At 39.5% G+C, this 26,934-nt stretch overlaps 2 protein-coding genes across 3 annotated transcripts in view; one reads left to right on the forward strand and one right to left on the reverse strand.

The window, feature by feature from the left end:
• GDAP2 (ganglioside induced differentiation associated protein 2) overlaps positions 1-15,768 on the reverse strand; it is a 71,534-nt gene extending 55,766 nt beyond the window's left edge. The window contains exons 1-3 of the mRNA XM_060090361.1: positions 15,584-15,768; positions 6,391-6,633; positions 5,316-5,455 (exon numbers count right to left, since the gene is read on the reverse strand). Coding sequence (XP_059946344.1) covers positions 5,316-5,455; positions 6,391-6,566 — 316 coding nt within the window. The 5' untranslated portion in view covers positions 6,567-6,633; positions 15,584-15,768. The remainder of the gene's footprint in view (positions 1-5,315; positions 5,456-6,390; positions 6,634-15,583) is intronic.
• An 89-nt stretch (positions 15,769-15,857) lies between these two features.
• Positions 15,858-26,934, forward strand: part of WDR3 (WD repeat domain 3) — a 46,248-nt gene continuing 35,171 nt past the window's right edge. The window contains exons 1-6 of one of the 2 annotated variants that reach the window (XM_060090363.1): positions 15,858-15,916; positions 19,385-19,592; positions 20,801-21,010; positions 23,299-23,417; positions 25,029-25,107; positions 26,293-26,388. In XM_060090363.1, the coding sequence (XP_059946346.1) occupies positions 19,422-19,592; positions 20,801-21,010; positions 23,299-23,417; positions 25,029-25,107; positions 26,293-26,388 (675 nt within the window). In that variant the 5' untranslated portion in view covers positions 15,858-15,916; positions 19,385-19,421. Of the gene's footprint in view, positions 15,917-15,968; positions 16,258-19,384; positions 19,593-20,800; positions 21,011-23,298; positions 23,418-25,028; positions 25,108-26,292; positions 26,389-26,934 lie in introns of those variants that run through there. The other variant, XM_060090362.1, reaches the window with a different exon arrangement.

Raw genomic sequence — 26,934 nt, forward strand, 5'->3', positions numbered from 1 at the left:
CAGCCACAGACACAAGAGATATGGCCCTAGTGAGGGCCTTTTCTGGCGCCCAGCATAAAGCACATGAGGGCAAGTCCTGGCCAGGGCTTTTCTGGCACCCGGCAGCAGGCATGCAAGGGCCAGCCCTGACAGGGCTTTTTTTTTTTTCTTTTTTTTTGCCCTGAAGCCAGCACGTGAGGGCCAGCTCCGATGGGGCTTTTTTTATTGCTCGGCAGCCAGCGTAGAGAGCCAGCCTTGAGTGGGCTTCTTTTATTGTCGTCAGCAGGCACTGGCATGTAGGGAGAGGTTACAGTAGTGGCTCCTCCCCCATCTTGTGACTCAGCAATAGCGCCCTGCTTCCATGGCAGTCCAGTCTTCCTCCACAGGCATTCCCTGCTGCAGATTTCCTCCCTCCTGTCCCCTCAGTCCATCTCCCCACAGCCCACAGCAGTTCTCACTCTGGGCCTGTTCTCCAATCCCCATGCACCAGCTCCCAGCCGCCTTGCACACCTGTGAATACACATCCCAGTCCGGGGCACATAGGCCTGAGGTATGGACCATCTGTGTATTTCTCACTCTGTCCCGTCTGCCACAGGTTGGCCGCTTCACCTTCTTCTGACAGCCTCAAATGCTGCCCTTCTGTCCCAATCAATATCCCCATCAGAGAGGGGGTTTCCCCAAATTCGGGCATCTCTGCTTCAGCTCCCCTGACCCAGAGTGCAGGTCTTGTCCTACTTCCTCTCCTTCTCCTTCTCTCTTCTTTTTTTCCATCCTACACAGTTATGCAGGGATTTTTACAGTCCTTTCCGGTGTCCAAGGTCTTCTGCTAGCTTTCAGCCAGTGTTCTGTGAGAACTGTTGCATCTACACAGATGTATTCCTGATGCATCTGTAGAGAGAGATGAACTCCATGTCCACTTACTCCTCTGCCATCCTGAATCTCTCTTCTTGTAGCATACTTATCTGGCTTTGGTATCAGGGTAGTGCTGTCCCTGTAAAATGAATTTGGAAGCGTTCACTCCTCTTCAACTTTTTCACAGAAGAAATTGAGAAGAATTGGTATTAACTCTTCTCTATATGTATATGTATGGTAGAATTCACCAGGGAAGCCATCAGGTTGTGGGCTTATTTTTGTTGGGAAGTTTTTGATTGTTGATTCAGTCTCCTTACTCCTTTTGTCTGTTCAGATTTTCTGTTCCATCATGGTTCAGTCTTATTAGGTTGCATGTTTGCTAGGAAGTTATCTGTTTCTTCTAGGTTATCCAATATGTTGGCAAATAATTGTTCATAGTAGTCTCTTATAATCTTTTGTCTTTCTATGGTGTTAGCTGTAATATCTCCACTTCCATTTAGAATTTTGAGTCCTTTTTTTCCCCTTGGTTAGTCTAGCTAAACATTTCTCTCTTTTTTAAAAGCCAACTCTTTTTGTTGCTTTTTTCCTATTGTCTTTCTAGTTTCTATTTCTTTTATTTCTGCTCTAATATTTACTATTTCCTTCCCTCTGCTAACTATAGGCTTAGATTGGCCTTTTTTATCTAACTCCTTGAGGTTTAAAATTAGGTTGTTTGACCTGTTCTTTTCTCCTAATGTAGGCATTTAGTGATATAAATTTCTCTTAGAACTGGTTTAAAACATTTTTTTAACATCCCATAAGTTTGGCATGTTGTATTTTCCTTTTCATTGTCTCAAGATAATTTCTGATTTCCCTTTTGATTTCTTCTTTGATCCAATGGTTTTTCAGGAGCATACTGTTAAATTTCCACATATTTGTGAATTTTTTCATTTTCTTTTTGTTATCGATTTCTAGTTTCACACGACTGTGGTTAGAAAAGATTCCTGACATGATCTCAGTCTTCTTAAATTTGATAAGATTTGCTTTCTGGCCCAATATGATTTATCCTGGAGAATGTCCCATGTATGCTTGAGAAGAATGTATATTCTGGCGCTGTTGGATGGAATATTCTGTATATGACTTAGGTTCATTTGGACCATAGTGTTATTCAGGCCTTCTGTTTCCTTATTAATTTTCTGTCTGGATGATCTATCCAATATTTAAAGTGGGGTATTGAGGTCCCTAATTATTACTGTATTTCCATCTATTTCTCCATTCAGTTCTATTATTTGCCTTAAATACTTAGGTGCTCCAATGTTGGGTGCACATATATTTACAATTGTTATATTCTCTTGATGAATTGACCCTTGGACCATATAGTGACCTCTGTCTCTTGTGACCAATTCTGACTGAAAGTCTATTTTATCTGATGTAAGTATAGCCACGCCTACTCTCTTTTGGTTTCCATTTGCATGGAATATCTTTTTTTATTCCTTCACTTTCAGCCTGTATGTGTCATTAAAGCTAAAGTGAGTCTCTTGTAGGCAGCATATTGTTGGATTTTTTCTTTCTTTCTTTCTTTTTTTATCCTTCATCCACTCTGTGTCTTTTGGAGAATTTAGTCCTTTTGCATTTAAAATAATTATTAATAGGTAATTACTGTCATTTTGTTAATTGCTTTCTGAGTTTTTTTTTAAGTCTCCTATCCTTTATTCCTTTCTTGCTGTCTTACTTTCTTTTTTTTAAACTGGTATGCTTTAACTCCTTTCTCTTTATCTTTTTTGTATCTATCATAGGTTTTATTCTTTGTGGTTACCATGAGGTTTACATTAAACATCTTATAAATGTAACAGTTTATTTTAAGCTGATTACAAACCTTCACTTGTGATGTTGTACAATGATGCATCTGATACTCTTAGTGTTTTCAGTAGAAATGATGCATTATCATCTTGGAGTCTAGTCAGTTAAAATCCCAGGGAACTTCTATTCATTCATTTATCAGCTACTGAAAGGATGCCTTTACTATACTTGGTACTGGGAACGTGGAGGCCAATAAGACATATGGTTCCTGTCCTCAAGGAGTTCAAAGTTTAATAGGGACATAATAATTATATAAACAATTTACAAAATTACAATTGTGTTAAGAGCACCAAAGACAAGTACCACAGGTTGGGAGCATATACCATGAGTGATTCTGAAGTAAAAGGAAATAGTGCCTTGGGGAAGAGATATAAGCAAAGACTTAAGATTAAGAGTTAAGAATTGAAAGAACAACAGCACATGCAAAATTGAAAAGGAGCTGGATGACAAGGCAATGAGAGATCAGTCTGGTTCAAGTACATTGAGGAAGGTAAAAGGGGACCTGGAAGTAAGTGAGTGAGACCTTGCAAGAACTTGGAGACCAGTTTAAGGAGTTAGGACTTAAAATGTAATGAGAGGCCACTAAATGGTTTGAAGCAGGGGAGTAATAAGAAGGGATTTATAGCTTAAAAAGCAAATACTTACTACATGTGGAAAACAGATTCAAGTAAAGAAGGGTTGTAGGAGACCAACTGGGAGGGAGGCAATGGCTGTAGTCCAGGCAGGGGATGACGCAGCACAGGCTAGGCTGGAGGTGGTGGTAATACAGAGAGATTCAAGATCTATTTAGGGCTTGATGACAGACTTTACGTGGGGAATAAGGAAGAGGAAAGTATTAACCCTAAAGTTTTTTTGCATGAAAAATGGAGGAGATGATAATGCCATTTTACTGAGACAGCAAATTCTTATATAAAAAGTGTTGTCAGACTGGGCTTCCCCATCCTGAACTTGGGTAATTAATGTTTTCAACTTACTGCAAGACCTTTATATTCATCCCTGTTGATTTTTTCATTTCTTTGGCTCATACTTCCAGTCGGTTCGGATATTTCAAAATCTTTAGTCTATCATCCAGTGTCTCCTGTAAATCCTCCCAGCTTGTTATCATCTACAAATTTGGTAAGTCATACTTTGTAATCATTTACTAAGTTGTTATTAAGCATGTAAAAAGAGGACAGAATTAAGTACTCAGCCCTTCAGTGCATCCTTAATAATCTCTCTTCAGGTTAGCACTGGTTCATTAAGCAATACAACTGAGGAGTGTAACTAGCACCAGCAACAACACTGAACACTGAGGATGTGCCTAGCACTTAATGTCCATTATTTAATTTATTCTTCATGAAATTAATTTTTTCCATCCTCAAATACTCACTGAGCTCTTGTTATGTGTCAGGAACTGAGGTAGGGACTATGATCATCCCCATTTTAGAGATAAGGAAACTCAGGCTCAGAGGTGAAGTAACTGGTCCTAAGTAACACAGTTAGTAAAGGACAGTTATAATATGAACCCCAGCTTGGAGACCCTCCAAACATATGCTGCTAAAAATTGAGTTTTTATTTTGTATATTTAAATTTTATATTTTTTTAATTCATAAGTCCAGCTCTAAGGTGTAAGTGAGCACGTGCACTCATTAGTAATTTTCCAGACCAGTTTCTCTGTTATTTATATCAAACAACTTCTCAGTATTATCGCTAATACATATTATAATTTCTACATATTCTTCATGGCATCATGTTTTTAGTTAAACTGAGGGTTTTTTCCCACATCTACCCTCACAAAGTTCAGTTTCTTGATCAGATAATACAATTGTTCTCTCTTTATCTCTTCTTTCATGGTCAGCATTATAAATGATCCTGTTCAAATTCTAATATCTTTATTAGGTTAGAAACCAATTGTTTGTAGAAGTCTAAGAAATGAAGATTATTTTTATATAGGTGGGATTTGCTGTTTACATTTTAAGAAAAATTGCTGTATTTCAAAAATATTTTTTATAAAATGGGATAGTTGAATTTCACAATATTCCCTTTGCACACAAATAATAATAACAAAAAGTTGTGAGGTTGGTCATTTAAGAAAATAAATGCAAATAAGGTAAACGAGCTTCTGAACAAACAGGACTCGTCCTGTCTCCAATTCCAAAGAAATATTCCCAGAAGAAGAATGTTCTGGTTTAAAAAAAAAAAAAAAAAGTACAGAATTAACCCAGAACACACTTGGTTTTTACCAGTAAGTCAACATCATTTCAGAAGTGTGACACTCTATGTCCAGGAGGTATATAAAAAATTTCTGTCAATATCAAAACTCAATAAAAATTTTTCAGTTTAGACAAAGAATAGTTGTTTTATAAGGCTTATTGGTACAAGACATTATACAGCCAAGAAAATGTTACCAAAAATCTAACTGGCTATGATGACTGTCATTTTAAAATTCAGGAACATGACAGAGGGGTTTTACCCAGTAAAGTCCGAGTAAAGTCTCGGCACTCAGCTTCTAACACATTATAGGTTTTTCAAAGACTGTATTTATTTAGTTTTAACAACAAAAGAGCTACATCTACTTAGTTTCTCACTTACACGCAAAACATACTTCTTCAAACGTCAAAATAAATGTTTCCTAAGCACTAACATACCTAAGAAAATTCACTCACCTCTAAGTTTCTGGAGGTCCTCCTTCAAATCAGGCCCTGCAAGCATGAAGATACTTTCTGACACAGGATTCTTATCAGTAAGACTTTCATTGCTGGTATTCACAATTGCTGTACAGTTCAGTAATGCCACATCTCCTTTCCTGAGGAAAATAAATAAGAGCAAGTGTGGGGAAGAGGAGGCAGATAAGAAAGCTAGTTTCTAATTGTTTCAAAACATTCTATCTTCACTCCCTTCACAACATTGGTTTTACCAGTTCACAAGCTTAAGCAATAGTAAAAAGTTGTTCCTGATTCAGAAAGGCTAATATGGCATCTCAGATAGATCTTGAACGCAATTGCTATAACCCTGAAACCCACAAAACCATCATGTCATTCCATTGCTTCTTACATAAGAGATGTGTGTGAGATGGAGAATAACAGCTAATGGGAACAGGACTTTGGGGTGATGAAAATGTTCTAAAATTGACTCTGGTGACGGCTGCACAATTTTGTGAATATACTAAAAACCACTGACTTCTACAATTTAAACTAGTGCATTTGTATGGTATATGAATTACATCTCTAAAGCTTTTTTTAAAACCAGAAATGTACTACTACTACTACATGCAACAACACAGACGAACTTTCAAATAATTGTGCTGAATGAAAGAGGCCAGACTAAAGAAAGAGTACACGATTCCATTTATATAAAGCTCTAGAAAATGCATACTAATCTATAGTGACAGAAAGATGAATGACTGCTTGGGGATGTTGAGGCAGGGAGGGGCAGGAGAGAGTGATTACCAAGGGACACAAAAAAACTTCTGGGATGATAAATATATTCACTATCTTGATTCTGGTGATGGGTTCATGGGTGTATACATGTCAAAATTTACCAAACTGTACACTTTAAATATATGCAGTTTATTGTATGTTAATTATGTCTCAATAAAGCTCTAAATGTGTATGCAAAGTAATATTTCAATAATGCAAGGGTTCACAAAAAAGAGTTTAGAAAAAATTATGAAAAAAAGAAATCAGAAGAAATTATGAGAAAGTATTATTATATCATGATATGATTTAACCAAGGAATTACCAGAGAACCACTTTTCCATTGATATCCTTATTGTAAAGAAAAGGTGATCTAATAGTCTCTTCCTGATACGTTTCAGCTGCAGTATCAGAAGTAGGTAATTGTTCTTCACAAGAATTGCCCCAGCTTGGTAGTGTATCCACATCCACAAACTGGGAAGGTGCACCCAAGGGATCCATGGAATGGGAACTTCAGCTTGTCTTTTCCCAAATTCCTCAGCAATTCAATATTCACTGTAGACTTTAGCTTAAGAGAAAAGAAAGAATCATTTTAATAGAGAAGCACAGGTATTACTTTACTTCTATTAGAGTAAAAAGCAAAACTCTTGCTGTGAAATGCTCCAATAGTACACTGTGTGATTACAGTCACTTAAACAGTCCATTAAAAAATCAAACGTACAACAATGAATTACTACGGCTTTTTTTTTTTTCTTTTTTTGCGGTATGTGGGCCTCTCACTGTTGTGGCCTCTCCCGTTGTGGAGCACAGGCTCCGGATGCGCAGGCCCAGCGGCCATGGCTCACGGGCCCAGCCGCTCCGTGGCATATGGGATCCTCCCAGACCGGGGCACGAACCCGTATCCCCTGCATCGGCAGGCGGACTCTCAACCACTGCGCCACCAGGGAGGCCCTACTACGGCTTTTTTAAAACAGGAAGAAAGAGGGATTATTTAAACACAAATTATTTTCAGATAATTACAGTCATTTAAATAATCACACGGCCCATCAATTCTACTTTCCAGAAACACAGGACTATTCATTCAACATTCATTGGGTGTCTGCTATTGGCGGGGTAGGGGGAGTGTCAGGTGCTGCAAGAGATACAAAGATAAATAATATGTACAACTTAAAAAGTTCAGTCTAATACGGAAGATGAGAAGCAGGGAGGTTACTGCAATCAGGTAGTAAGAGATAATGGTCTGAACTATGTAGAGAAACAGATGGAGAGGAAGGCATAGATTTGTGAGGCAACATACAAAGGCAAAATTAACAGGATTTGACAATTTATAGCATATAGTACATGAGACACCGATGTGGTATAAGGTTGGTTGTACAGAAATGTAGAAATTAGAAGAGAAGGGCGATAGGAAGACATGTAGTGCCAAGTACCACAGAAACTCATGGAAAATTTAACATGATACTTCATTTGGCAATAAGTCAGATAGCTATTTCAGTAAAATGGTAGATTCGTTCATTCAGTAAATCTTTATAAGCAGCTATTATGTGTCAGGTATTGTTCTAGTTACTGGGGACACACAGTGAATAAGACAGAGCAAGTCTCTACCCTTAGAGAGCTGATGCTTCCTTGAAAGCAGATGAAAAACGATAAACAAACAAGTAAGCAGGTATCTAATAAAACGACTGGAGGCAGTGAGTATTATAAAAAAAAGGTTATATCTGAGCAGAGAGCTAAACAAAGTGAGAGAGCAAGCCATGTGAAGCTCTGGAGGGTGCGTCAGGCAAAGGGAATGGCAAGTACAAAGGGCAAAAGGGCAGGGAGGAGCTTGGTCTATTCCAGAAGAGCGTAGAGGCTGGTTTGGCTAGAGTACAGTGAGCTAGGTAATGAGTAGCAGGTGATGAGGTTGGTGAGCCAAGGAAAGGCCAGATGATCTAGTTTGTAAGCCATGATAAGAAGTTCAGATCTTAATGTAAATGAGGGTAAGCTATTAGAGGTTCCCTATAAGGATAATGACTTAATATAAATATATGAAAAAGTTACTCTAGCTACAGTGAAACTGAGTGGGGGCAAGAGTAAACGCAGAGACCAGTAGAAAACGACTGGAGTAATCTAGGTGATGGTGATGAAGGTAGTGAAGAATGGTTAGAATTGGAATGAATTTTGAAGGTAGGGTCAACAAGACTTTCTAAATGCACCTGAGGGGGTGAGGGAAAAGAACAGAATCAAAGGTTACTCCTAGATTTCCTGCTTGAGCAATTAAATAGACGGTAATGCTACTTATAGAGAAGGAAAAGACTGGAGTGGGTTGCAGGTGGGGTAATAATCAAGGTACTTTCTTCCTTATGTTTTTGCATGTGTTAGTTTGAGATGCCCATTATATGCCCAAGTATGTATATCAAACATGCAATTGGCTGGCTACATGAGGCTAGATAGAGCCCAGAGGATAGGTCAGGCTAAAGATATAAATTTGGAAGTCAGCATATGGATGGTATTTAAGACCACCAAGAGAGAAAATGCAAACAGAGAATAGATCCAAGGACTCAGTCCTAAGGCCAAATTTAGAGGCTGGAAAGAGGAAAAGTTAAAAAAAAAAAAAGATAGAAAAGCATTGATAAGAATGGAAGATCTGGAAAGTGTGGTACCCTAAAAGCCAAGTGAAGAAAGTAATTTTAGATAGAATGCTCAAGAGGGATCATCTAGGGTTAAATGCTACTGAAAGGTTGAGTAAGGACTAAGAACTAATTAGTCGGTTTGGTAAATTGGAGATCGCTGGTAACACTGAACATACATGAGAGCAGAGAGATGATTAGGGAATGACAGCTGGTATGTGAACTTCCTGAGAAGCTTTTCTGTATGATCCTAATGTTTGTTAAGAGTCAAGGAGAAAAAGCATGCCCTTCTATACCTAATTTCTTGCTGTTTCTTGCTGAGAGACATGGGATACTATTTGGAATGAACCATGGATTTGACACAATATTCTAATTCTTGCACCAACACTGTGTGGTAGGAAATGTGCTCATTTATATAACAACTTCAGAAAGGCCTTGTAGATCATACCAGGATAAAATTGTATCGGAGGATTATTCTTATTTGTTACTAAGTACTCCTTTGATATTATTTTGAAATAAATAAACTAATTTTATCTCGAAGTTGGTGTTTAGTCCATCCAATTGGCCTTTGAAACTAGAGGCAACCACAAGTCCTGTTCATCAGTTCACAAGTATTCAGCCTGGAACTGGACAAGCTGAACAGAGTACAAGTGAAGGCTACACTCACTGTCTATGGCTGAACTGCCTTGAGCTCAATGGAATGACACCCTGCAGAAATTCATAATTTAAAAAAATTATCCACAGGTTTTTGGTGACAACTCATGCTGAAATTTCTTAACCATAATATTAAAAAGTCCATTAAAAACAAACTTAGTTTTCATTTTGCAAACTTGAATGTCAAATTACAGGACAAAATCACTTCTTTAAAATAACTTTTCTTTCCAATTCTTAGTAATACTCACTTACAGAACATTTGAAAGATACCAAAAAGTAGTTCCTACCTTTTTCTGTGATAGGTAAAATCATAAGGTACGTACAATTTTGAATCCGGTTTCTTTAGTATTTTAAGGTAAATACTTCCATATGCAATTACACTTTGAGGCAGAAGCAGAATGGTAAAAGCTTGAGCTCCGTTATCAGAAGGCCTGAGTTTGGGGTGAGGACCTACCACCTAATAGTCATATTATCTTTGACTCTAAACCAGAGTTTTCTTATTTCTAAAATAGGAGTAATGTACTACTATGGTTATTGTGAGAATTAAATGATATAATTTGTATTAAAATTGCACAGCAGGGACTTCCCTGGCGGTCCAGTGGTTAAGACTCTGCCTTCCAATGCAGGGGGTGCAGGTTTGATCCCTGGTTGGGGAGTTAAGATCCCACATGCCTCTTGGCCAAAAAGCCAAAAAAACATAAAACAGAAGCAATATTGTAACAAATTCAATAAAGACTTTTAAAAAATGGTCCATATCAAAAGAATCTTTTTTAAAAAAACTGCATAGCAGAGCACCTGGCATCGAGCAAGGCACAATAAAAGTTACAACTTCCTCAGAGCCAATGTGAAAGTCACCTGCACCACTGTTGAGATAAAGAGATGTTTTCATGTGTGGCAAAGACCAAGACACTCACTGTCAAAGACTCTCTAATGAGCATCAGATAAACCAAAAAACAAATTGGTGAATTAAGATACACTCTTAATTATCTCAATGTCTGCCCTTGTAATGACTTGTTAACCCCTAACACCTAGGTCAAGCCTACATCTGTTTTCTCTGATCTGCTCCTGTGCCAGTAGGGAAGAAGAAAATCAGAAGTTATCCTCTCTGCTGTCAAAACAAATACATGGTTTCCTATGTTAGCTTGGCCCTCCATCAACACTAACAGAAAACTGTTTTGAGTCATTCTTGGATGACTCTATGCTATTCCACACAGCATCTGTGATAGACAGCCTCCAAGATGTCCTATAATGATACCTGCATCCTGATATTAATGCCCTTGTGTAGATGCCTCCCATAATGAATAAGGCTGGCCAGTGTACCCAACTGGATACTGCAGAAATGACACTGTGTGACTTCCACGGATGGATCATAAAAGATATTGTGGCTTCTGCCACGCTCTCTTGGACTGCCTGTTCTGGGGAAGTGAGCTCTCGTGACATGGGGACACTCATGCAGCTCATGGAAAAGCCCCTGTGGGGAGAAACTGAGAGTTCCTGCCAACAACCAGCATGAACTGCCAGACATGGGAATGAATCAACTTGGATCCTCCAGCCCCAGCTGACATCTTGACCACAACCTCCTGAGAAACCCTGAGCCAGAACCACAAGACTAAGCAACTTTTGAATTCCTGACCCATAAAAACTGTGAGGTAATAAATGCTTATTTGCCTGTTAGGTCCCAGGCATTCATTCATTCAAGCACTGTTAAGTGCTGAGTCTCTGTCTAATGGAAGAGATAGACCCACAAAAATCACACAAAGATATAATCGTAGAAATACATACATAGTTAAAATCTGTGATAAGTGTCCTGCAACAAAGAAGGGGGGGGCTATTTAAATTGAAGAGGCAGAGAATGTCTCTTCCAGATAGTGAGAGTTGAGACCAAAAGTAGAAGAGTTTTACAGGCTGCAGAAAGGGTACATCTGGGCACCTTAAGGCAGGAAAGAGCCTAAGACACTAAAGGAACGAAAGAAGGCCAACTGTGGAAGTTACAGAGAACCACAGGGTATTAGATATGCTACAAATATGCTTTCTAATCCTTACAGTAATCCTGCAAAGTAGGTATTAGAACACTTATTTTACAGTGAGGGCACCAAGACCCAGAGGTTCAATTATCAGCTCAAGGTAACAGAACTAGTAAGTGGTACCTTGAGATCCAAATCAAAGACCAGCTGGCACTAAAACCTGTGCCATTTCCATTACATCATATCCCATTGCCTTCCTTCTTTTCCTGATGCTCTAAGAGAAGTCATTGTTCAAATTATCTTAACTTCTCTCCAACTCAAAATGTCTCTATCTTCATTCACTCTTTCCAACTTCTAAGTGATTTTCGGGTATATTCCACACTTTTAAGCCTGCCAAATCACCTTTATTTAAGCATTTTACTGCACCTGCCTAGCTTTCCTCTAAGAGAATGTAATAACATCAAGTATCCCTTCACTACACCTGATCTCTCCTTCCCCTGAGTCTCTTACTCTCAAATTTTTTCCCTACCCCATTTCTTCAGAATACCAACAAACTCCTCTTTTCACCATTTAACTTTAAGAGTAATCTGTTTCGCAGCTCTACTTCCTTTTCCTCCATGTGTTCAACCCACTGCAGTTCTGCTTCCATTATTCCATCAATAATTCTCCAAATGTCAAGTCCAAAAGCGAATCAAATTTTAGCTGCATCCACTATTGATTATTCCCTCCCTGAAACTCTATTATCTTCTTTGACAGTGCACTCTGGTGGTTCTCCTATATGTCCAACCACATCTTGTCAGTATAGTTTGTTGGATCTTCTTCCAAGATCTTAAAAGTCACTGTGACACACAAGATACTGAGTGTTAAATGAGTAATAGGTAATGTTCAGAGTTCTTACTGTAGAGCAAAGTTTAATGGCATTATATGAAAGTGTCATGGCATTTAACAATGAATTCTTTTTCAGCTCCATCTCTAAACAGAAATGTATTTTTCTCATCAAAAAGAGATTTAAATCTCACCCTCCCCCAACACACACACCTTGGCAATAAAGCAAATGGAGCAGCAAAGCCAAGCTAGGCAGGAAAATCTGATCCTTGATCCTTAAGGAACAGTGGTTCTTAACATTCTTGGAGTCACAGACCCCTTGGAGAATTATATGAAATATAAAAACCCTTTCATCACCCAAATTGTGACTACATGAGCTCATACAAGCACAGGTCTGGAAAAAAATCTGAGGGGTTTCTCAGACGCAAATTAGGAATCCCAGTGATAGAATACAGAGTGCTCGGATAAGGAAAGGAGGAGGGGAAGGCTACAATAATCTACAGCTTTAGCCAGAATTCTGGATAACATTAAAGAGCAGGACTTTCCACTGAAAATCAATTGATCAGTCCTGTATTTTGAACAGGTTCATAAGCAAACACAAAACCTTACTAAAAACGCTCCTGAAGCAAGACATTTACGTCCCAGGATCTCAAAGTTTACATGGAACAAACAGAAGATCGCAGAATCAGACCTATTTCCTTAGCCATACTATCTTAATGGTTATCTTCAGTACCTCCCTAGATGCGGATAAAGAGAACCCACTATGTATCTTTTACAATTCAAATTAGTAATGAGTATTTAACCGTTCTTATTACACTGTAGCTCATCTTTTTTCTTCTCAAAATCTTGTCAGCTTTTAGTTTAAGAAGTCCTCCAAATAGTGCTTTATATGATTAATTGGATTGGTTATAGGGATTAGACTTTTATTGTTCAAGACAGGGCAGAATCAGGCAGAACATCTTGGATCACTGTCTCAAAAAAATCTGATTTTTTGTCTGAATAAAGAGAAAATGATATCATTTAAAAGAGAAAAGAACTTTAAATCTGTTTTCTTATTCTTCAAAATGCTTACATTGATTAGATAGGCCTGGATAAAAGTACAAAGAGAGTTGGTCCATGCTTTTGACCTCCATTCATTACCAGCTCTATTTCACTGTTTTTGTATAAATTATAGGTTTACCATTCTCTATGTCTTTATGTCTTTGTATTTCAATATTTTAAACTTCAAGGTACTTAGACATTTCTGCACAATACCCCTATCCCAACACCAAATCTGTTATATTTAAGAATCATTCTATGCAAATAGAAAGAATGACTTTTTAGAAAGTTACTTAGATGGAAAAACAAATGGAAGCAGTCAAATATGTCAACAATAAATACAGTATAACAAAAGATTTCTAAGTTGTGTTAATAGCCCAGGTCAAATTTAACACCATCATTCAAAACCAGCCAAACACATGCTCTCTCTAATGGTGAGTTAGTAGTACCACCTTCATATTAAAGGAACTTTACTATGTTTCATCTATCGATGTCTAAACTGAAGAAGATGATTCCTGTGTACTGGTTTACATGTGTGTGAGTGGCAGGTTCTGGGTCTACTGTGCTGTGTCGTGACTGTCAGTGTTTCTCTAGTTTTGCAGTAACGCCGTGTTGTTATTTACGCTCTGACAGACTGTCACGTGGTAGGTTCTTTCTCAGGATCTCAATTTAACTATTATTTATTGATATATCGTCGCCTTTGAAACGCTTCTACTGGCACAACTTATTGTTAAAGTTTTGACTCCAAAATAAAAAAAGAACTTTACTATGTTTCAATTATAAAATTAATACATTGAGCAATTCTGAAACTTAAGAAACTAAGGTTGTGCTCTTGAAGTAGTGCATTGGGAAGTTATAAGATGCATTATCTTAGCACTCAATCGAAGTTGCTTACAACAACTTTCATTAAAATTATTTTTTTCTGGGAATTCCCTGGCGGTCCAGTGGTTAGGACTGGAGAGGGCGCAGGTTCTATCCCTGGTCAGGGAACTAAGATCCGGTAATCCGCGCGATGCGGCCAAAACATAATAATAATAAATAAAACAAAATTATTTTTTCCATTTGTGATTGTCCTTTCCCATAATATTTAATAATGTTAAATTAATTTTTTAAGATAAAATCATGACTCATTCTAATACAAAAGTGAACATGGTTCAAGATTTTATTTAACTCACAAAGGAACCAGCCAGATGGTTGATAAAGGGAGTCCCAAAATTGGGCTCATTAATAGATCAGGAATACTGAAATGAATGTATGTGAGGCAAAACTTACACTCAACCTCTAAAAGACATGTAGAATTTTCATGTCTATAGATAAAATGATTTAGTATTGACAGTAGTTATCTACAGTTTATACAGCTGTAAAATAACTCTCTTAGAATCAGATAACACATGGGGTGTCATCGAGATGGAATCTAGACTATGTACTAAAGCACGTTTTTTCCTCATATATATACACATTTTTTTCATATATTAGCCATACACGCTCACCTAAATGCTCCCTTCCCCATCAAACTTAACTGAAGTAAGTCTGTTGCCACAATTTCCTCCCTTCTCATTCATCCAACCCACCGTAGGCTTGTTTCAAACACCTACACTGTTACATCTACTTACAGCCTGATCATATCCATTCTCTACTCTTATCATTTTCTTGAATATGGCAGACTAGGTGAACATGTCTTAAAAACTCAAGGAACGCCTGAAGAAAATCAAGTAATATAGATAAAAGTCTATTTTCTAAGCTGGCTGCAGCTATCTTGAAGGCACAGGCTTATTTCTTTTATATACCTATATGTTAGCTTTAATCTTCCACAGCTACAGACATCAGAACTCCTTTCTAAACACTTTTATGCAGCCCAAGAATAAAATCGGACAAAACTGCAAGAAAGAAAAGCTAATTCCCACTTGGTGACAGAGCACCTAAAGCCTCAATTACCAAGCTAGGAGGAGTCAGCCCTGGTCACTTCCCCCTCCGGCGACCAAGGAGCGGAAACCAAAAGCCAGACCAATGTCACTCCAGGGACTGCGGAGATCCAGACAACTCAGCATCCTGGGCTCAGCGCCTACCCAGCCCTGATTCGAGCAGCTCTCGGTCCGTGAAACGCCCAGTCCACACGAGCGACCACGCAAACTCGACTCCTGCACCCCAGGGCGCGCGCCTCCCCAGGGGCTAGAGCACCACTGTCCCTTGTGCCCGGGTCTGCCTATCCTCTATCTTCTGGTGGGTAACTTCTCCCCGACAGCGCCTCGGGCGAGAGGAACCAGACCAACAGCAGAGGGGGGAGCGCCAGGTTCATTTTTGCGGAGAACTGACAAAACCAGCCCTCTATGCCTGCACCCCCAGCCCTGGCCGAGTCCCGTGCGCCTCCCGCCGCGCCCCCGGCCCGCTCCGCCCCGCCTTCCTTCCCGGCCTCTGTCCCGCCTCTCACAGCATTCCGGAGGTCCCATCCGGGAGGTAGGCACGGCGGGTTAAGTTCCTCATGGAAAGCGGCCGAGCGGCATCCCCGGACAAGCCTTGCCAGGAGCTCGGCGGGCAAAGCAGCCGAAGTCGCAGGACGCTGGAGAGACCAGCTGCAGGAGCTCTGGCAGGCGAAACACCACCTTCCGCTCCCGGCCGGCGCTCACCAATCAGAGCCCAGCTCTTACGTCATTTCCCCCAGAAGGCAAAGGGAACGTCGGGCGGAAGAGGCTTCTAGAGCGGACCCGGAAGGGGTGGGTTCGACGGGCGGGTCCAATCAGCCCGGAGCCTCGTGGAGGCCAAGGTAAGGTACTGTAGGTACGCGGCGGCCGAGCGTGTTTTGTTTCGCTCCTCGGGTTTGTTTAGTCTTGGCTGAGGCCTTCCTGGTGCTGCCAGCAGCGGGCGAAGCAGGGGGATTTGGGGCCGGTCTCGAGGGTGGAGGGGCACCTGGGCCACTGCGGAAGCCCCACCGCCGTCCCTGGGAAGCCGGCCGCGGACACCCGAAGCTGGCGCGTGCGGTGTTGAGCTAGTTCACTCGGCGCCTGCAGGGCTCGCCTGAGGACGGTCTGGCAGCGTGGTGGGTGTGCGGAACCCCCACTTCACCCTCTCCTGACTGAAAAGAATTGGTTTAGGGACATCTGACAGGTCTGTTCCGGCGGTCCAGCCTTTCAGCGCATCATAGAAGCATGTTTTCGGGGGCTGTGGGTTAAGAAGCAGGGGTGGTAGAGGCAAAGAGGAAGGTTAGGTCGTGAGCTCTCTCCGAAAAGCGTATGGAAGATCGTTGAAGTTTTGAGGCAATGGAAAAGGCTTCCATTGCCTCAAAACTTCAAAGGAGAATTGGACTAGCCCCAAAGGAAGTGGGCCTCAGAGGGTAATACTTAGGTAGACGGGCGAATGCATGTTATTCTAAGGGGGAGGAACAGTTTGAAGAAGGCAGGTGACAGGACAAGGAGGGAAACCAGCTAGCCTGACAGAAAAGTTTATGCGAGAACTAAAGAGGAGTAGATAGGTTGAGTTCTTGCGAACGGCACACTATTTAGCTCTTAAAGGGTTTTGGGGTAGGATTAGTGCGTTTGAAAAGATTAGTCAGGTAGTATTAATGACTTTTAAAAGAAAAGAATGAAAAACATGGAGGTGGAGGTGCTACATAGTGCAGGAACCCAGTGTTAAAGAGCTGGAACAGAAAGTAGTGGAAAGAGAGAAAAGGATCCTCCTTCAGAGAAACAGGTAGAAGTTTCTGACAAAAGAGAGGACGGAGGCAAAGAGAAATAGTTTAGTGGTTAAAAGAGGAAATTTTGGAGCTTGGTTTGTAATCTGGCTTTGGCACTTAAAACCAGCTGAATGACTTTGAGCTAGCTATTTCATGTCTCTGTGTCTAGTTTCCTTGTCTGTAAAATAGGGATAAGAATAGTACCTATCTTGCAAGGTAACTGTGAAGGATCCTTTTAAGCACTTTACATATATTAACCCACTTAATTCAATTAATTATGATTAATTCAATTAATAAATATGAAATTAACTGCATATGTTTACTCAGTTATATACATTTTAATGTATCAGTTACCATACAGTAAGCACTCTTTCATTATTGGCTGTTTAAATAATATTAATGAGCCAAAGGTTACTACAAGGTTTTGAGCCTGAATGGCTTGGAGAGCTGTGTGTTTTAGAGTCAGAAAAAAATGAGTAGGGTTCAGGAAGCAAGGTAGGTTTGGTTTTATACACGTTAAATGTGATACTGCAAGGTGTTCGGATGGGGATGTCTAATAAGCTCTTGGAGCTATATACTTAGTTTTCAGGTATGTGGGCCAGACTGGAAGTAGGGATGTGATGGGTCCCTGGGCCTAGGCATGCTGTATGAAAAGGAAAATACTGTGGTAGATGGCAGAAGACTACCATGAACAACAATTACAGTTAAGGGGCTGGGGCCAGAGGAGTAAGATGAATTGGTAAAGAATTGATCAAATGGCCCAGGTTAAGAGCATTTTTGCCATGTTAATATTATCTTTCCTTCATTTTTAACTGGCTTTATGTTGGTTCCTAGGAGAAGAAAAATGAGGCCTGTAAGTGGTCATTAAAAGAAAGTATAACTACAGGCATTAAATATTTTCCTGTTAAAGTAGACTAAAACATCAGGTTGTAATAGAAAGAGACGCTGTAGCGTTAAACCAAACAAACTGAACCAACAACAACAGCAAACAAAAACAGTTCCAGGAGAAGCCTGTAACTTCTGTTTAGTATTCTTGTGTTTTTTAAGTTGCACCAGTGTTTGGGGGAATACCTTTCACATTTCCATATTAAGAGCAGACAAGCTTAATTTATCTCCTTCAGCAGTTGTCTCTTATGGTAACCAGGTGTTTTCAGTGAATCTGATTTAGTGCACTTGTTAAAACCAAAGCTGGGTCCGACCCGCTGTGGGCAGTCAAGCCAGTCTACTGACACCGGGTTGTGGTGAAGGAAAGTGCAGCTAATGCTCAGAAGACACCCCTCCCCCGCAGTGGCTTTCAGGGAAAGGTTTTTAAAGTCAAGGTGAGTGAGAGGGGGGTGGGGCATGTGATCATGTGATCAGCTGGTGGGCATTCTGCTGATTGGTTGGTAGTGAGGTAATTGGGAGTCAACACCATCAACCTTCTAGTTCCAACTGGCCTGGAGTCTACGTGCTGGTGGTCAGCATACAATTAACTTCTTCCACCTGGTTGGGGTTTCAGTATCTGCAAAACAGCTCAAGGATATGGTTCAGAATATTATCTCCATAGCCTTTGAGGAGGAATGTAAAGATCCTTGATTTTGTTTAATGGCTAAAACTTTTTATTTTGTCTTGCTTGATTCCTTTGTTTCTGCATTTTCTCACTTCTCTGATTACATTGCTCTTTGGAACTCAGGGAAGGCTTAGGAGGCTAAAGGTTTTCTACTAACGGGAGGCAGGTGGAGGACATGGTGCAGCGGGGGGCGAGGGGTGGGGGGCGGCAGTGGTGTCTGACCTGGGAAGGCCATGTAGTGTCCTGCTTGGCTACACAGGAACTATGGCAACTTTGAAAAACAGTGTGCCAAGTTGTAGTGGTAGTTTTTGTGTGCCAAGGGCAGGTGGCTGCCCTGCTTTGGAAATCCAGGACATACCTGCACATATTAGTTACAGTAGTTCTCAAAGCGGGGAACTGCAGCAGCAGCATCACTTGGGAACTTGTTAGAAATGAAACATCTTCAGTCCCACCCCAGACCTACTGAATCAGAAATAGGCCCTGGGGATGTGCGGTGTAGGTGGTTCCCAGCAATTTGTTTTCATAACCCCTTGGGTGATTTAGATACATTCTGGAGTTTGAGAGCCGCTGTGCTCGAAGGTAAGTGCCACAAGATCAGGGATTTTATCTCTAGCATCTAGATCAGTGCCTGTCTCATTATTAGTGGGTTTACAATAAATGCTCACCAATAAATATTTTCAGTCTGAGGCTGTCCATCTCCGTGTAAAAACTCTGATGGTAGTTGAATGGGCAGAAGCCAATGGTTGAGCCGCATTGAGGCCACATGTCAGAGTTTGTGGGGTGGCCATGACAGTGTGACCAATCCGAAACTTGAGGAGTGAGAGATTACACAATGGGTCAGCAGTACATAAAAAATGGAGGTGTCTGGGTAGTTTATGTCAGTAATATATTCAGAGTAAGTGAAGGTTGAAGCAACCACAGGTCATGTACTTTTAAGCACATGATACACAGTCGGTGTTTGCCAGCCTAGCAGAACCAAGGTACCCAAAGAACTCAGTTTTCTTTGTCTGCAGGTGCAGCTGCCTCACTTGTGGTATCAGATGTTAGAACATGGGGCTCACCAGGCAGTACCTACGCTATGTTGCCAGTGCAGTCTTTGGCCTTATTGGCAGCCAGAAGGGTAATATTGTCTTTGTGACACTTCGTGGTGAAAAAGGACGCTATGTGGCAGTACCAGCCTGTGAACATGTCTTCATCTGGGACGTAAGGAAAGGAGAGAAGGTACGTGAGAAATCACCTAGATTGATATTGATTTATGGGTATTTGAGGGTGGAGGCAGAAGTGGGAGAGCTCTGCTTTGTCATGCACAGATTTTTTTTTTCTATGTGTGTGCCTCTAGAAATTTTTTGTTTTCCTTTGGGTCTAGATAGCATCACATTCTATTGTGCTCTTTTACACTATATTTCTTTTTTTTTTTTTTTTTTTTGCTGTACACGGGCCTCTCACTGTTATGGTCTCTGCCGTTGCGGAGCACAGGCTCTGGGCGTGCAGGTTCAGCGGCCATGGCTCACGGGCCCAGCCGCTCTGCAGCATGTGGGATCTTCCGGGACCAGGGCACGAACCTGTGTCCCCTGCATCGGCAGGTGGACTCCCAACCACTGCGCCACCAGGGAAGCCCTACACTATATTCTGAAAACCACAACCAAAAGAGCTTACCTCTTAGGTATTTATTTGTAGTGATATTTACAGGTAATTATTTGTAATCATTATTCCCAACATGTTTGTTTTTCTCTACTTTACCAGTTCTCCATTTTTCAAGTTCTTCTACTTGCCCTCACAACTAGTTATAGAATATTAAGCATTTAAAAGGAATATTGCTCTGTTGACTGAATCTTTTTCTTACTTATGCAAATGAGGCCCAACGGTTGTTAAACTAGCCTTTGATATTTTGTATGACTCTGAATTCCCAAGCCTACCACTTCTGCCAAACAAAATACAGGCATTTTGATCTTGTCCACTCACTTTGTGACCTCCAAGAGGTTAATACTTTGATACTTAGTGTCCCCCAGAGTCCCCTGGGGATACATCACTGTAGCACTCCAGTGCCATGCAGGTTGGTTTCTGGGATGGGGCTCAGTTAAATCAAGGATGTGTTTATAACCCTTTATGGAAAATCATTTGGTGTTGACATAGAATAAGGACTTAGTAATTTATTCCATTGCCTGGGAAATTTTGGCATGTATTTTGCTAATGTAGAGCTTTGGAGAAATAGCATAGTATAACTTTACCTTTTCTTGAATGTTTCATTACCTAGTACAAATAATAATTTCTATATTAAAGAACTTGAGATAGAGTCCAGAGTCTCATTATTATTCATAAGAGTGATTTGGAATTATTGATGCTCTTAATTTTACTGTGCCTGATTATTCCCACACTTTTTCCTTGATGACATGCTTAACTCTAATTGTTTTTAATTCTTATTATTTCAGATTCTCATCCTTCAGGGGCTTAAACACGAAGTCACTTTCTTGTGCCCCTCCCCAGATGGGCTGCACTTAGCTGTTGGTTATGAGGATGGGTCTATCCGAATCTTCAGTCTCCTGAGTGGGGAAGGAAATGTGACCTTCAATGGACACAAAGCAGCAATCACTTCCTTGAAGTATGATCAGCTAGGAGGCAGGCTGGCATCTGGGTCCAAGGTGAGACCTTGAATTAGATGCCCGGACTTTAATCTAGAAAGGAGTGTAAGGCTACTGCTGAAGCAGGTTATTCACAAACATTGTTGCGTGAAACAGTGGGCACTCGGTGTACAAAATAGTATAGATGGTAGAATAGAGTGAGAAGGATGGATATGAATTGGGTGGTTCATTTTGTTTCCTGTCAGATTCACTGATAAAAGACTATTAAATACAGGAACAAGGTGAGGATGCCCATGATAGTTACTGTGTAACATCGTTGTGGATATGCTACCCAAAACAGTACACAAATTGGGGGAACAAAACAAATTGGAAAAGGAGAGTCAAAATGATGATTCTTGGCCGTTTGTTTTGGTAAAATCGGTAGCTTTCCTATATCTCAGTCATCAGAAAATAGAATGTAAATGATTCCATTTACAAAAGTATGTTAAGTAATGGACACAGAAATACTGTGAAACTTTACTAAAGAATGTAACAGAAGACTTGAGTGAATAGAGACACAAACCATGTTCTTGAATGGCAAGACAAAATATTGAAAAGATGCTCGTATATTCTAATTAGTTTATACAGATAAAGCAATTTAAATATCCCAAAGGTCTTTTTGTTGTTTTTTTAGAATATGACCAAATGATTTAAAAGAATATAGGGAAAAACAAATGAATAATAACAGAATTTTGGGAAAAAATAAAAGTGTTTCAAATTTCTTTTTTCAGGGCTAGATTTAAGAAGTTTCAGATATTAAAATGCATTATGAAGTCATAACTTATAATGTGTTATATTAACTTGGCATTAGTACAAAATAGTCAGATAGATTACTGCAACCAAATGGGAATCCAAGAAACAAATCCACTTGATATACCTAATTAGTATATTTTAAAGATGACATTTTTGATGAGTAGAAAAATGATGGATTACTTATAAACAGTTGGCTAACTATTCGGGGGGAAATTTAAAGTTAAAACTTTACCTCATGCTGTGTACCAGAGTCACGGATTAAAGACTTAAATATTAAGCCATGATATTTTAAGTAAACTAGAAGATATATAAATAAATATTTATTTGATATCAAGGTGGAAAAAGACTTCAAGCATATCAGCAAGGAAAGAAATTATAAAGGAAAAGACTAATAAATTTGAACACTTGATATTTGAATATTTAAAACATTTGTGCGTTTAAACACTATAGGGAAGTTGTCAAGAGTAAATCCTAAGAGTTGTCATCCCAAGGAGAATTTTTTTTCCTTTTTTTCTTTTTATTATATCTATATGAGAAGATGGGTGTTAGCTGAACCTATTATGGTAATCATTTCACAATATATGTAAATTAACCTGTAATGCCAAATGCCTTAAACTTATACAATGATGTACGTCAATTATTTTTTCAATAAAACTGGAAAAAATAAAGGACAATGAAAAAGGGAAAGTATTTAATAGTTCCACTATAAAAGGGAAGGATTAATATGTCTTAATAACCAACAAACAAGTGAAAAATAAGACCCAAAGGAAGATGAAAGACATGACTTGGCAGTTCAAAGGAGGTGCAGAACGACCAGTAATCACCATAGAGCATGTACAGAATTTCTCATTGGTATTCAGAAACGCAAATCAAATAAACATTGAGACAGCCTTTCAACTTGTGAAATTAGCACTGGTTTTTGAGCAACTGATAATATCCAGAGATGAAGGGATGGGAAAACTGGTATTGTCATACCTATCCTTGGTGGACCTTTAAATTGGTGCAGCCTTTCTGGAGATCACCCTGAACTGCAGACTTAAGATAGAAATATCTTTTACCCCAAGAATTTCCCTTTATAGTTTTTATTCTGATCAGAGATATGTACAAAGATAGAGGTACAAGAATGTTCATTTCCACATATTTATGATAGCAGAAAATTGGAAACTGTCTAAATGGCTGAAATAGAAAAAATTTAAAGTAAATTATGGTATATCCTTAAGGTTGGTTATTATGTGACCATTAAAAATGAGAACAGTCTGGAAAAACATGGAAATATATTAAATGAGAAAAAGGAGGAGAGTTATACAGTGATAGGAATAGCATGATCTCAGTTAACAACATATATGTATACATAAAGACTAGAATAGTATACAACAAAATATCTGTGGTGGTTATATCTGGATGGTGAAATCAACTGGTGTTTGGTTCCTCTGTGCTTTTCTGTATGTTTTCCAAATTTTCTGTAAGGACTAGATATCAACTTTGTAATAAACATATTGTTTGTCAAGTTAGGCCTTATGTGGTGAAGAAAATTCTTCTGTATTTGATTCCTTTAGGACACAGATACTATCGTGTGGGATGTGATCAATGAAAGTGGCCTCTACCGTCTAAAGGGGCACAAGGATGCTGTTACACAAGCATTGTTTCTACGAGACAAGAATCTGCTAGTTACTAGGTAAAGAAATAATAAATTTCATTTCCATTTCTTTCTCTAGGTGAATTCATTGGAGAGGTTTTCAAAGAGGGAATTTGTTTCATTCCTTACTCGTATCTCCGCACTATACTCAAGCTCATGTGCTAGTTTCCTCTTCTCGCTGCTTTTCCTCTCTCTTCCCCTCCCTTCCCCTCCCCTCCCTTCCCAAACAGTGTCATAGATGCTATCCAGAGTTAGTTATAGCATTTTTTAATTTCCTTTTCTGATTTGTCATTATTTTCCCCTGATATCAGCTTTTCCTTATTCCTTAACTCTTCAACAGACCTTGTATAGGATGAGCTGTCGACTTTCTGGATCCCTAGAAAGTCAGAAAAGCCGAATATGGAGCAGTGGGCAGATGCGAATACCAAATGTTTGTTTTAGCCTGCCTCTTGAGAAGAGACGTACTCCATACTTAGGCCTTCTGAACATCTCATAGGTTGAACCATTTGAAATTTCCATTTGTGTGGGTTAAAAATGATAGGTCAGATCTCAGCAATTTCATATAGTTTAGCCTAATATAATAGTTATCGTTCCTAAGGAATGGCCACCCAGGAAAGTTTGGGATCTTCGGTTTTGCCAGGCAGTAATTAGAAGAACCATAGTGATTAGAACCATAGAAGAACCAGAAGGCAGTGTAGAGGAGCAGCACGAAATGCTGTACCAGTGGTGCACTTGTTCCTGTGGGATAGGATGCAGGGACGTTAGTGTGTCTTGTTCAGATAACACACATTCTGTGAGGCAATGACTACTGTTCTACTAGAATATACATACACCTTATAGCTTAGGGAATGTAAGGGAAAGGAAGTAACACCGTGAGGTGGGATTATATAGGAAAGACGTTGTAAATTGGGCTTTTGGTTTTTTCCAGTTTTGTCATGAAGCAGGATTATATTAGATTTACATTGGTGAAGAAGCAGGGAACAGGCATTTGAGGCAGGAATAGTAGAACCCATTGGCAGGGAGATTAAGTGCCAGTTAATGGGAGGCTTTGGGAATGGTGCTGAAGAGCTTGATTTTGAATCCATAGAGAACCTTGAGTTAGTGCAAATTTAGAAGATTAAGATTATCTGACAGTAGTGTATGGGATGTGGTGAAGGAACAGATAGACAGAGACCAGATAAGTTATTAAAATAATTCGGGCAGTAGGACCTAACTTCAGGTTTGTGTACAGAAATGGACTGGGAGGAATCGAGGCTTGGAGACTTCCCAGAGGAGGCGTTTACAGGACCTAGAGACTAGCTGGACGTCGGAGACAAGGGAGCAGGAGAGGTCTAAGATGTTTGTGTGTTAGAACGAAGGAATGTTGATGCTGTGGTGATGGAAACGGTGGTCAACTGGTCAAGTTCTACGTTCTGTAGCATTCTGAATTCAAGGTTATTTTTGTGCTTACAGATGGAACATTTTATTTTTCTACCTGGGAATAGCCATATAAAGAGTTAGGATTCTTTACTTTTTAAAAGAAAGGTCAGGTAAATAGTAGCATTAGACGTCATTGCTGTGTATTGTCTTTTTAAGGCAACAAATAAGTCCTTGATTTTCCTGTTCAGTGATTCTTCCTAATAAGATTTTTTTTCCTATTTCTTCTTCTAGTGGGAAAGATACCATGGTGAAATGGTGGGACCTTGATACCCAGCACTGCTTCAAAACAATGGTTGGCCACCGAACTGAGGTATATGTAGGGTCATGGGCCCAGGGAAAGAATAGCAAGGCAGAAAGGAAAAGATGGTTTCTTCCCTGGCCCTTTCATGACTCTTTGTTTTTACTGCTAACAGTAATCAACATGTACTATCTATAGAGAGAGAAGTTGGAGTGGTGGACAAAGTGCCAACCGTTAGAGCAGATGCAGCTGCTCTGGCATTTAGTAGAAATTGGCCTCAGATAAGTTTTTACCCATGAATATGGGTTTCATCACTTTTAAATTATAAGTATCCACCTTTATGATCATAGGGAAGTTTAACGATACTGTGTATACAGTGCCTGGCCCGGTGACATGTAAATAGCAAATTGTAGCCATTATAATAATTACCTGAACATAGATCTGTTCAATAGAGATCAGGGAATATTTTACATCTTTGCATCCTCCTTTGTGCTTTGTTCATACCAGTCATAGGTGAAGGCGATTAAGGGGTACAGACTTCCAGCTATAAAATATGTAAGCCATGGGATGGAATCTACACATAGGGTATATAGTCAATAATATTTTAACAACTTTGTATGGCGATGGATTGTAACTGGTCTTATTTTGGTGATCATTTCATGACGTATAAAAATATTGAATCACTGTGTTGTATGCCTTAAACTAATTTAACATTGTATGTTAATTATAACTCAATTATATATATTTTTGCATATATATGCCCTAGAACATATGAGGAATATACACACCCTAGAATTAATTAGGAGGAAAAGCAGATTCTTTCTTGATTTGCAACAGTACTGTTATTTTCATTGTTTAGTTCATGGATGTTTGAGGCTAAAAATTATGTTCTGATAGACGTTAATGGAGCACCTTTCATTTGCAAGGCACTGCTGAAATCAAAGAAGTGCCACGCTTGAAATCATTATTTTGAGTGGCTTCTAGTTAGGATTTATTCTGAACAGCCATTATCTAAATTTAAGGATAGGAAATTACAGAGAAACTGCTAGTTACCCCATAAACAACACTTCCACCACAGATCATTTTCTTTCTCAAAGTGAGCTTTTTTGAAGTGTATTTTGAAAGGGTTGTCTTAATATTAGACTTTGCAGTGCCAAAGAGATTTCACTACAGTGTATTTAGACTTTTGGAATGTCATGTCATGCATCCTGGAGTTCCTTAATAACCATATTATTTGAATCTTTTTATACCCTGTAGGTGTGGGGGTTGGTTCTGGTGTCAGAAGAAAAGCGACTCATCACTGGGGCTTCTGACAGTGAGCTGAGGGCTTGGGACATAGCTTACCTACAAGAGGTAATTGCTTTTCTTCTGATCATGGGCAGTGTCATGTTTTAGCAAATTCATAGGCTTGTTGAATTTAGAATCATGTAATTTTTGAGTACTTCACATAGTATTGGAATTCTCTCTTACTGCGATTTCTAAACATTTTTTTTTCCTCATTCTATGGTCCATTGCCCTCATTTGCACTTGGAAGAAGGATAGCTTTAGGCTGACAGCTCTTGGTAATGTTAATGTTTTAGTCTGTAGGGCTCTTAGCTTGATATTCCTTGACCTTTGGGTGTCCACGGATGGACTTCTGAATATCTGTGACCCTCTTCCCTCAAACAAAAATCTATGTAAAATTTGTGTATGTTTATGTAAATATGTATATTCTGAGAAGATCTGTCACATTTTCTCAGATCATCAGAGATTTTGCGTGGATGAAAGGTGTTATAGACCTTAGGGTTTAGCTGGAGTTAGGTGTGTGGTGTTGTGTCCGGTAGCCATTTTGATGGGTTCTTCATTAGTAGGCTAGGGTTTATCTTTTTTTTTTATTTAAGGAGAAAATGTAACCTCTCT

Source organism: Mesoplodon densirostris, chromosome 2, assembly GCF_025265405.1.
Source record: "Mesoplodon densirostris isolate mMesDen1 chromosome 2, mMesDen1 primary haplotype, whole genome shotgun sequence".
NCBI classification, from domain to species: domain Eukaryota; kingdom Metazoa; phylum Chordata; class Mammalia; order Artiodactyla; family Ziphiidae; genus Mesoplodon; species Mesoplodon densirostris.